Source organism: Ochlerotatus camptorhynchus, unplaced genomic scaffold (assembly GCF_037179485.1).
Source record: "Ochlerotatus camptorhynchus isolate MF236.1 unplaced genomic scaffold, CSIRO-AGI_Acam_v1.1 ptg000328l, whole genome shotgun sequence".
NCBI classification, from domain to species: domain Eukaryota; kingdom Metazoa; phylum Arthropoda; class Insecta; order Diptera; family Culicidae; genus Ochlerotatus; species Ochlerotatus camptorhynchus.
The window spans coordinates 2,002,526-2,014,879 of record NW_027040816.1 but is presented as its reverse complement, the minus strand read 5'-3'; the positions used below and the strand labels follow the sequence as shown (position 1 = coordinate 2,014,879).

The 12,354-nt window shown below is 41.2% G+C and overlaps 1 protein-coding gene across 2 annotated transcripts in view; it reads left to right on the top strand.

The window, feature by feature from the left end:
- Sdc (Syndecan) overlaps positions 1 to 12,354 on the top strand; it is a 117,779-nt gene that overhangs the window by 67,165 nt on the left and 38,260 nt on the right. For both annotated transcript variants that reach the window (XM_065230175.1, XM_065230174.1), the window contains exon 2: positions 2,657 to 2,794. In XM_065230175.1, the coding sequence (XP_065086247.1) occupies positions 2,657 to 2,794 (138 nt within the window). The remainder of the gene's footprint in view (positions 1 to 2,656; positions 2,795 to 12,354) is intronic.

Genomic DNA, 12,354 nt, shown 5'->3' with positions numbered 1-12,354 from the left:
TCAACTCTGGGTTGGCACGTCTCTGAGTTGAAGTGGGATCCAGAGGGTCGGTAAAAATCCATTTATATCTTGGAGCAGAGCTATTTTGTAGCAGTTGGTTTTGAACAAATTGATGCTCCAAGTGGATGAGCGCGTTTCTGGGTGGCACTGTACAGATTTAGTTGGGTCCAACTAAAATGAAACCACGGAAAACCAACATTAAACTCAAACTTAACTTTTGCTCAAAAATCAAAACCATAGAATGTTTTTATCTTGATAAAAAAATAACATGTCTAGAATAGATTTGACATGAACCAACGTGTCTGTGGCTTAGATCTTAGATAATTAAAACATAGATTTGCCACTTCGAAAAAGAAACTGCCAACAAAAATGTGGCGCTTGACTGAGAAAGGCGGTAAACGAGTGAACTATTTTTTTCTCCCTGTGCATTCATAACTTTGCACGCTAAGAATAATTTACCAAGATTGCACAAAGAAATGATCTTGATTGAACGTAAGTCGAACAAACCCAGGATTTTTGGAGCATTCCAGATTTTATATTTTAACTGGTCCAGATTTATCTGAAAATGACCTGGCAACGCTGCTCGTACGCAACCGAAACTTCCATAACGGCTGGCAGCAATCACTTCGTGTCTGCCATCGGTGAAGAGTGAAAAGAAATAGCAAACTCTACTTTCTCTTTCTAAGAAATCGATGTGCAACGGAATCATTTTTGTGTCGAGTCAACTCTCAGCTTGATTTTTGTATTTTGATAAAGAGATCGTATGAGAGTGGAAAATATCATTTGATTGATGATTTTGTCAACACAGTTGAAAAGTGAAGAGTGGACTATATTGTTAATGTACTATATTTGCTTTTAGGGGCTAGGCCTAGTAACCTTACAATACTAAAAATCGGAGCAGATGATACAAAATTTAAAACCTAATGTGATGATTCATCGATCCAATCTATCAAATTGAAATTCCACGGAACTATTCCCATTAGTCGATGAGTTCACTTTTTGGGAATTATACACTCAAAAAATTTATCACATATCTAATGGATGAAATCCATATGAATTTCACATAGCTTTCCTGTGATCACATAGCTGAAAATCCTACCACAAAATCACATGAATATTATGAGGCCGATGAAATTCATATGAAAAATCATATAAAATTAATTTGATTGCATAAATGTTATGTGAAATTCAGATGAATTCCATTAATTTTAATTATGGATGAAAATCATGTGAGTTTCCAATGAATGCTACATGAAAACTATTTTCGGTGTAGTCAATCGTCAATAGAACTGCTATGGCAGACGTGATGAAGCACAGGAACCACACGCTATCTTGCTACTCCCATAAATGAGTAAAATTTCACCCATTTTAAACCAAAGTGGCTTAACTCATTAAAGTTGTATATAATTGGTAAAATTTACTCATTAACGTGAAAGTAAACTAGTGAGTAAATGAAAATTTTAAAAATGCTAATCTCTGAGACATCACACAAAACGACGAGAGATTTTACCAATTTGAAGTGATGTTTCAGAGATAACCTTTTTTGAAATCTTCATTTACTGGTCACTTTCACCTTAATGGCTTAATACAAATTTTACTCATTATTGAGTTGAACACATTTTTTTCAAAATAAGTGAAATTTAACTCGATAATGACCACTTCAAAGTTAGCGTGCAGTTCCATAGCCACAACATAGCTACTCCATGCAGATTCTTATCGCACCTTAACTACTACGTAGTCGGGGGGCAGGCAGGTCATTTGAATGAACAAGATTTCAATGATAGCGACTTTTCGTTAAATACAACTTCCAAGTAAGGCATTAGCAAAACATATCACTCGTTTAAAAGAAGCTGTCAGTATAAGTTAATCTAATCTTGATCAATCTACACAAGCAGTTTGTTTGAAAGCAAGTCAAATGAAATTGTTTCTAAAAAATCTCAACGCCGACATGGATTCACACTCAGGCGTTATTTTTTCCCCCCGGCATTCTTTATCCGACGTTTTGCCGACTCTAATTAGTTCCATTACTCGCATGTTACCTGCGTACAGTGAAGGTACGGGAGTTTTCTAGGACAAGGGTGAGTGGATGGAAAACCCAACGCTTTTCATACTTTTCCGCCTGACGAGGTACCGCACATAGCGAAAGCCCCAAAGGTGACACAGATTCAAAAGGAAGTGCCTCAAACGATTTGCTGAACGCGCTGGCATTCTCCATTCTACATCCCACCAAGAGCGCCGTGCAGTTGGCAGAACTCGCACTCGATTGTTTGTTCTCGGTGGGTTCAGCGTGATTTATGAAAAGAATCCCCGCCTGCTCATCGTGCACATCGACCGGCCCCCGTTGCCATCCTGCCTAGCAACGAGTATAGGGTGGAACGGCTATGTTTCATCCTAGGGCCGATATTCGCCTACCGCGTCATCCCTTGTGTCATTCGAATACGTGTTGGTGACTTTATCGTTTCATGTTTTAAAAGTTGGCGAATATTGTGCACTTAATATATTAATAAAATATTTTACTACGTCATAACCCTTTTTAAGTGCCTTTACCTCCCGGCGTATATTTCATATTCTCACGGAAAAAAAATCACCTTTTAAGCATCCCTGCCACCCAACCCACCATCTCATGTCCTCTTTCTCTGTTTGATTTTAATTGCAGAAATCAAATAACCGCAACAGCCAGTCTCTGTCGGCATCGTCGTCGTCGTCGTCATCGTTTGGCGCGGGAGGCTCCAGTCCGAATAATGACATCTACATCGACGACGAAGGCCTCGAGGGTTCCGGAAGCAGAGGAGAGGTAAGTCCACCACCACCAGCAGCAGCAGCTGCGGAAGGAAAGTTAATTTAATTTTCTGGTTCGGCTTTTTTTTATCGTTGTTGCAGATCGGGGTGGTTCATGTCGATTTTTTTTTTGGTAAGAACTTTTGCTTTCAGAACAAATTTCGTGCATAATTTAGTGGCCTTGCTGTTGCTAGCGAGTACCGAGCATTTATGTGAGCTTCTCTTTCTTGGGAATGCGGAACCGAACCGAGCGCAGCCCAGGAACACCTAGTATTAGTAGTACACAATTTCCCGGAAGCTGCAATAACTGAATATTTCATTCAACGAGCACATCAAGGCGTTTCTTTTGGAAAATGGGAACACTTTTCACCCGTACCGAAACATAATGGGGTCAGATGGGAACGAGGCACACACAAACACACTACATGGGGATGCTTGGGGTGAAACGGGTGCCTGTAGACCGTAATGGATCACGGTCCCGTGAGTGATAATGTACAATGGACGTGATTCATACATTTTATCCAACAAACGCACGGCCATTGGCGGTGAGGGCAAAAATGAAGCGAACTTTGTTTTCCAACCAAACTCTTGGGTAAGGGGCGGAGCGAAAGGGATGGAATTTTATTTTAAGGGAAGAGAAAGATGGGAGAACGCGCAAACACACAGGTTAATGTTTTATTCATAATTAGGTGTTCCTTCTTTAATGGAAAATTATTATGTTTTTATCGCCGATCCTTGGCACACTGAAGTGCCTGGCGGGTAAAGAGTTTGTTGACAAAGTTTGACTAAGTTGTTGAAGGAGCTATCTGGTGAATTTTGCGCTAAATTAAAATGTTGGTTAAGTTCGAAGGTCTTTGCGAAAGATTAACTAAGAATAATCGGAAGCAGATCTAACATTTTCACTAGGATGAATTAATTTTTTATCCTCATGATGTGGGTGTCTTAGTGGAATACCTGTATAAAGAGAGAGAGAGAGAGAAGGATTAGTAATTTCCATTTAATTCAACTAGCTTATTGTCTTATCCTTGACAGATACGCGTATTTCATCTACAATGTGCAGACTTCTTCGGTGTCTTGTACTAATACTCGACTCTTTTTTATCATCACTTTTCACGACCGGCTTAAGTTCTACCATTACATTTTTACCAAACGTTCACTGTTGGTATATTTTTTTTCTCGATTATCCATTTAGTCAATCTTCTGCATTAATTTTTATCAGATGTCACCGCTGTTCTGTGCGGTGATATCTGTTGGAAATTACGCATAATGTGTTTTCCGTTAGTTACTCACAGAGAACAGTGCTGTAAAAAAAACAAAGAAATCCCTTTCACAGTCATCAAAATTGAGCACCTGACACTGCAAAACATGTCTGGTACCTCTTTATATGAAATTAGATTTACATCCGAAGTCCCTCCTTTTGACTTAGGACTACGTCTTTGTAGAATATCAAGGTTGCTGATCCTTACAGCGAAGCACAATTCGTTATATATTGCTCTCGCTGTTCCTGAAGTAGTGCTGCATGAGAGCGGCTCTCTTCTCGTGCACGGGATTATATCTCCCACGACTGATGCTAAATAATTCGATTTTGCGCTTCTTCTACATTTCTCGCCATTCGCTGAGCTACGGCTTAGAGTGAACCCCACACGTATCAATATATTTACGCGAAGGGGAATTATTGACAATAATATTGATGTGAACACAGAAATATTGTCAATACCGATGTATTGACGACAATATAGAATATATTGACAATAAAATTATTGTTAATAAAAGCAATAGTGTAGGGTCCACGTTAGGCAAACCAACAATAGTAGACGCATTTGCGATCCGTGTCTTCACGCTAACTTGAAAGTACCCATTAATGGGTAAAAAATACTCATTTTGAAGAAAAGTGGCTTATCTCATTAAATGAGTAAACCCAATATTACTCATTAATGAGTATTTGACGCATACTTAAAAAAATAGGTACTTTGTAACCTTCATGTTCTCATGAAGGTACGGTACTCATTTTATCAACAAAATTGCTTTATGGGAATATTAAGAGTAGTCAAAAGAAAAACAAATAAGAATCGTTTATATAGTTTTATGTTTAACACTCAAATATGTGTTAAAGGTTGTCACCTGTGACCCTTTAAGCGAGGAAAGGCTGTTCTGGCCTCGGTTCCGGCTGTTCAAATTTCAATTCTACACACTTAGAAATAACTACTTTTACACGAGACGTAAATCATAGAACGTAAACATACATTTCATGTAAAATTGTGTTCTCAAACCGAAGAGAACGTTTGATTGAATTGATTTTCACGTTTTCTTTCTGATTCTTATGTCAAAAGGCCCGCTTACATGTGTCGGTCTCATGGAACCGAAATTTACATGACTTTTTAGTAGTGTGTAGTCACTGTCTTCCATTACCGAACCATCCTGATATTCGATGGACTTCCACTGGTTCCACGGCCATCCTGCAAAATTTGTTGAAACTCAGTACTGGACATTCACTCGCCAGTCTCCACTAATAGAAGCTAACGTCAATCTCCTGTACTTTTATTCCGCTAACCTGAAACGGAACTGAGAATGGAACACATCCCACTTCTAGCTCTTACCTCGTGAAAATCACCTCGGTTTGCTGTTTTTCGTCGTGCTGCTGCAATAAAGAGATGTCTGTCCGGAGCACTATTTGCATGAAAAAATCTTTCACCTGACTTAACACCGGCCAGATGGAATCTGCTAGCACAGTCAAACTTCCGTTCAAGCTTCCTTCGCGTATCGTTTTGAACCGTGTTTTTTTTTTTCGAGATGTCACCGAAATAATAATGAATGTGTTTACCCATTTTTATTGCAAGAAGACATTTTTTATAGTGAATAAAAAGTTTAACCATTTTTCAATTTTTAAAAATACCCATTTTTTGACAACTTAGTATGGATTCCATACTCATACTCATTAAATGGGTACTTGCAAGGGCCAACGTGAAAGACTTCCATCCTGGGCGGCTGCTCGCTTTTGCCTTGACCTGGGCCCAGGTCAGATTTCTATCGACTTGCTTAATTTCCTTATTGTGGCTCCGCCACCATGAGCCCCTGGGTCTGCCTCTGCTGCGATGTCCTGCTGGATTCCAATCCAGCGCTTGCTTGCAGATTTCGTTTCCGCCCCGTCGAAGTGTGTGGCCGACCCACCTCCACTTTCGCTCTCGAATTTCTGTTGTTATCGGCTTCTGATGACATCGACGATGGAGCTCGGCATTCGAGATCCAGTTGTGAGGCCACCAGGCACGAATTATATACCGCAGGCATCGGTTGATGAAGACCTGCAGCTTTTGAGTGTTCTCCGCTGATACACACCACGTCTCGCCGGCGTATAACAACACAGATTTCACGTTCGAGTTGAAAATTCGGATTTTGGTGCGTTGACTTATCTGGTTGGATCTCCATACGTTTCGTAAACTCGCAAAGGCAGCCCTAGCCTTCTTGATTCGTGCACCTATGTCGCTCTTGGTCCCGCCGTTCGACGCTATTTGGCTGCCAAGATATTGGAAACTTTAGACCTTCTCCACTGCTTGCCTCGCTACCGTTAAGTTGGAAGGGTTGCCCGTGTTGATATCCAACGATTTGGTCTTGTTGACGTTGATGGTGAGACCCGCCGCAGAGGAGCGTTCGGCTAGGTCATTGAGCATACTCTGCATATCAGAGCGCCGTTGTGCTAGTAGAGCAACATCATCAGCCAAATCGAAGTCGTTGAGATGCTCCATGGTGATAGGCTGCCAAAGCAGCCCACGGTTCGGTACACGGTCAATTGCACCTACCATGATCTCGTCGATTACGATGAGAAACAGTAGCGGTGATAGTATACATCCTTGTCTCACACCAGTGACTACCCGGATAGGGTCGGACAAGGCTCCGTTATGCAGAACTCTGCACGTGAAAGCCTCATACTGCGCTTCGATGAGGTTGACGATTTTATCCAGGACTCCCTTGCGTCTCAGGGCGCCCCACAGATTCTCGCTTTTTCGTAGTCAATGAATACCAAATAAAGGGACTCTTGGAATTCATTGACCTGCTCCAGGATGATGCGGAGCGTGACAATATGGTCCACACAAGATCTTCCGGCACGGAATCCTGCCTGCTGCCGTCGGAGAGTCGCGTCGATCTTCTCCTGTATCCGATTCAGGATAACTTTGCACAGAACTTTGAGAACAATACACAGTAACATGATGCCTCACCAATTGTCGCACACAGTCAGATCCCCCTTCTTTGGGACCTTCACTAAGATGCCCTGCATCCAGTCGGCCGGAAAAGTCGCGGTGTCCCAGATATTAGAGAATAGTTGATGCAACATTTGTGCGGATAGCATGGGGTCAGCTTTGAGCATCTCTGCTGATATGCGATCGACCCCTGGAGCCTTGTTGGATTTCATGCTTCGGATAGCTGCTTCAATCTCCTGCAGTGATGGGGCCTCGGAATTGACGCCAGTGATGCGCCGCACCCTAGGCGGATCATGCCGAGATGTTGAAGGCTGGTTGGCCGTCGAAACTTGAAGAAGTTGTTCGAAGTGCTCAAACCAGCGTTTCAGCTGGTCAGTGGGGTCGGTAAGCAATTGTCCAGTCGTGTCCTTCACTGGCATCCTCGGGTTCATCCTTGCTCCACACAGGCGTCGTGAGATATCGTAGAGGAGGCGTATATCGCCAGTGTTTGCGGCTTTCTCTCCTTCGTCGGCCAGGGAGTTCACCCACGCTCGCTTGTCCCGTCTGCAAGAGCGCTTGACTTCCTTCTCTAGAGCCGAGTACCGTTGACGGGCTTCGTTCTTGGCTCCTCTGGTTCTCGCCCGCTCTATTGCGGCTTTTGCTTCTCTACGCTCCTCAATCTTCCGCCAGGTTTCATCTGTGATCCACTCTTTCCTCTGGGTGCGCAGCTCACCCAAGTTGTTCTCGCTTGTTTCTATAAGGGCATTCTTGATGGCCGTCCATTGTTCTTCTACGCTGCCACCTTCTGGAACGTCCGCAGCTCGAGTCTCAAGTTCATGAACAAAAGGCCTTTTTACCGCTGGATCTTCAAGTCGGCGTGTGTTGAACCGCCGCCCGAGTCTCTCCTCCCGTCGCTGAATCCGCGCCATGCGTAGGCGGATTTCACCGATTAGAAGGTGATGATCAGACGCGATGTCGGCGCTGCGTTTATTCCGGACATCAAGAAGGCTCCGTCTCCATTTTCGGCTGATGCAGATGTGGTCGATCTGATTCTCGGTATGTCCATCACGGGAAACCCACGTGACTTTGTGCACTGGCCGATGGGGGAAGAGCGAGCCCCCGATCACCATGTCGTTATTGCCACAAAATTTTGCAAACAGCTCACCGTTCTCGCTCATTTCGCCGAGACCATGGCGTCCCATGACACGCTCATAGTCCGTGTTGTCGGAGCCGATCTTCGCATTGAAGTCGCCAGTGTAGATCTTTATGTCACCCTTTGGAACCTTATCCACGACGGCATTCAGTTGACTGTAAAAATTCTCCTTGTCCTGTAGCTCGGCAGCATCGGTTGGCGCATAACATTGGATTATGGTAAGGTTACGAACCCGTGTTCTAAATCTGGCAACGATTATCCTCTCATTAATAGGCTCCCACTTGATGAGCGCAGCACTTGCCTGGACGCTAAGTAGGAGACCAACTCCACGATGGCGGGGAGCGTTTTCACCTCGAATACCAGAGTATAGTGGTACCTGTCCCGACGGCAGTTTGTGTTCTCCAAAGTTTGGCCAACGAACTTCACTCAGTCCCAGGATTTCTAGCTTCATGCGTCGTGCCTCGTTGGCGAGTTGTGCCAGTTTATCCTGCTGGGCTAACGTCAATACATTCCATGATCCAATTCGTGTCCGTTGTTTTGTGCTAAAAGTCGTTGCCGTTAAATCAGTTCGATGTCTTTCTCTGTTGGTTTCTGTAACAATTGTAAAGGTTACTTCTTCCACCGCGTCACTTATCTTCACGGCGAATGAGCACGCAAATTTGAGTTTAGTTCACTCATAATCGCCAAAAGTGCAGGAACTCAGCGATGAGTAAAATTTGTCTCATGGTTTTCTGTGGAAAACCTAAAAAATCTGCCGGAAAATGAGGAAATTGACGAAAATTTTATTCAGTCTCGGAGTAGTACCAATAGACTGAGTGAATCCAATCTTTACTTTTCTCAAATTCGGGAATTTTTTCCTGGAAAAACCTGGGAAAATATGAGGCAAATTTACTCATCGCTGAGTTCCTGCACTTTTGGCGATTATGAGTGAACTAACCTCAAATTTGGGTCGTTCTCATTCGCCGTGTTCCTTTTCAAATTCCACGGTTCGTCGTTCATTGAGGCCTGCCACTCTTCACGGTAACCGCAAAATACCCAATATTGACTACAAAGTAAGCATTTTCGAGGGAGACTGAGACTACCCATTAAATGAGTAAAATTTTACCCATTTATCAGTAATTACAAATACAACAATAAGTAGTAAGTATTCATTTTTGAGTAACAAATACTCATAAATGGGTAATATTTTTACTCATTTAATGGGTAGTCCCAGTCTACCTCGATCTCGAAAATGCTTAATTAGTAGTCATTATTGGGTATTTTGCGGTTACCGTGTTAGGCCGAAGACATAGTAACGCGCACGCTATTTTGAGGCTACTCATTTTTGAGTCGAAAATCACTCAGTCCAGCCAAAAGGGAAGTTACTCAAAAATAAGTAAACATGCTTGAAAATTTGAGTAAACGTGCCTATTGAGGAAACTAGGTAACGGTTACTCAGATTATGACATTTTTCAACTGAGTAAACCTTACCCATTTCGGAAGAAACGAATGAATTCCCCATAAATGCTTTATATAGGGTATACGTCCCTAACCTCGGTCTAATATGCAGCCATAGATTACGTTTTTAATCATAACTCATCAATTAATTTACCTGCAAACGATATTCTACTGCTAAATGGTATGCTTAGATATGCTTATCATGTCGTTTGCTATCAGGAACCGCAAAAAGTTGAAAAACTTACTTTTTTTAAGACAAAAACTCACCAGGGAAATGTATGTAATATCGGTCTATTGTCCCCAAATTGGGTCTATTTATGGATGCAACTTCGTCCTATCCTGTTTGATTCTCAAAAAAAACGCTCTTGGTAACGTTTTCTTATGTATTTTTTTTTATCACTATCACTGTTAACTTAATACTCTTCATTCCTCAAAACATTTCTTAGAGAAAATTTTACGAAAACTACATTAAATCACTCAAGTTAAAAATTAAAAATTAAAAATTTCGCTTATCGTCTTTCGACCGCAGAATATCTAAATCAAAACATTGTGATGTTCATTATACAGATTTGGCAGAAAAAATCTCCCTTCCTGTTCGTTCCTTATCATCCAAATGCAAACCACATTGTTGACGTTACTCTTATTGCTATATGCTGTCAAATGAATTTCATGGGCCAAAGTTAGGAACATAGAAAAGAAATGTGTCCCTAAAGTTGGGTCCATGATTTACTTGTGAAAACGTTGTTAAACAATTAAAATAAACATAAAATATTCAAACAGTAACTGTGAGTTTTACGTCTAGTGTGTATTATCAGGTAATTCCATTCAATAAATGCCATAATCAGGCCATTTGATGATCGTCAGTGCAACCTTCCCATCTTAACCTTAGAAGTCATGGCGGCTAAAAACTCCGAACAGAGTGATATTCTCAACCAGTTTTATTACTTACGAGAGCTGAAAATGTATTGAAATGTTGTGATATAAATTGATTTGTGTGTGGTACACATTTATCAATCATCAGTGATCAATATTTTCCTTATTTTTTGTGTAATATTCCTTAATTAATTATTTATTTGCGTGATAGGCCGAATGAAAGGACTAGACCCACATTACATACCGTAACCCTATAAATTGTTTCGTCCAGGAAGAATATTAAATGAATGAATATGAATTATGAAAATGATAATTATGTATTTATTGATACCAACGAACTTTTTTGTTAGAGTTGCATCTAGCAGCTGATAGTTTTCGCCATCCAGGTCATTACGTAACTGCTTCACTTCTAAAATCTTATTCAAACTCACTGCGCAAAAATCGCCTGTTCACAACTTCAAAGTGTGCCATATTGAACTTAGGAAAAAATCATATCAGAACCATTTACCCAGAATATGGGTAGATCCCACTCATCGGAGCAAAACCAGTTTACTCAGTTTTTGACAACTCCATACAGCATGCAAAAATGAGTGCGATCCACCCAGTCACTGAGTTGCCTCAAAATAGCGTGCGGAGCGTCGAGAAACCCGGAGTGATTCGAGATATGGGCGTAATTGCTTCTGTAAACAAACACGTCAATCGCCGTTTTCTCGTGAATAAAACCTCAATCTCATAAACAAGCTATGCCAAATGAAAGAAGAATCATTCTTTTACCTCGTAGTGTTATTAGTTTTCGAAATTGAGCTTTCATCCGCGAGAAATCGGCGATTGACGTGTTTGTTTACAAATGCAATTACGCCCAAATCTCAAATCACTCCGGAAACGCGTGTTGTTCGCGTTTGTTTAATTTCAATAAATGATGAAGCGTGCTATGACATACTCAACGAGTTTTTGAAAGCGCAACGTTTTGTTCTCAGTCAAAATCACTGGTCTTCACGCTAATTATAAACTACCCAATTTTCAGTAGGATCTACTCAAATTCCGTCGAAACTACATACTTGATTTTTTTGCCGAGATGGGCACCACCGAGCAGCTCGGTATTTTATTTTACTGGATCTCAGTGAAAAACTTGCCAAGATTCAGCTAACAAACGGGAATATTGCCGAGATTTCAGCTAACAAACATAAATTTAACTGAATCTCAGCAAGTTTTTCACTGAGATCCAGTAATAATTTCAATGACACTAAAACAGTCTTTTGCGTGCACGCTCGTGAAAACACTTCAAGGAGTGCTTTGACGCTATTGCTGGCGCATTGCAATGCGTTTACTATGACAGGTGCATCAAGCGTTGCATCAAGCATTTTGCATGGACGCTCATCAAAGCAGCACAGACGCACACGCTCACGCTTCGCTAAACGCGTTACCATGTCATCGCCATTATCCGATCACACCAGTTCGTAAAGATGCGTCCTTCTAATGTTGTTTAAACTTTTTCGCGTACAAATATGTAAGACTGCTAAATTTTGATTCATAGAGCGATTTGGATGTTTACTAGCACAGCCACAATGAATATGTTTTCGTTCCGCTGCAAGGTTCAAGGAAATTAATTGCGCTTTTCGTTAAAAAAAAAATCACAACATTGGACACTCACAAATATTATTCCAAAATATGATAGGGTTTTTGATCTCTTTTCCGTACTACTTAGCATAACCCGCACTTTACCTCTCTTTTCTGAACAAGTTTAAACAAAAAATGGAATATTTCTGTCGAAGATGCCTTCTAAATTTATTCACCTTTCCATACGTACCGTTGGATTTGATAAAGAGTCACAAATTGTTGAGATATTGTTTAAAATATAATACTGCTTCTGGATTCTAAATTCGTTCTACGAGTTTCAATTCCGTTCTAACGCATTAATATGCCATTAGATTTTCGTCGTCC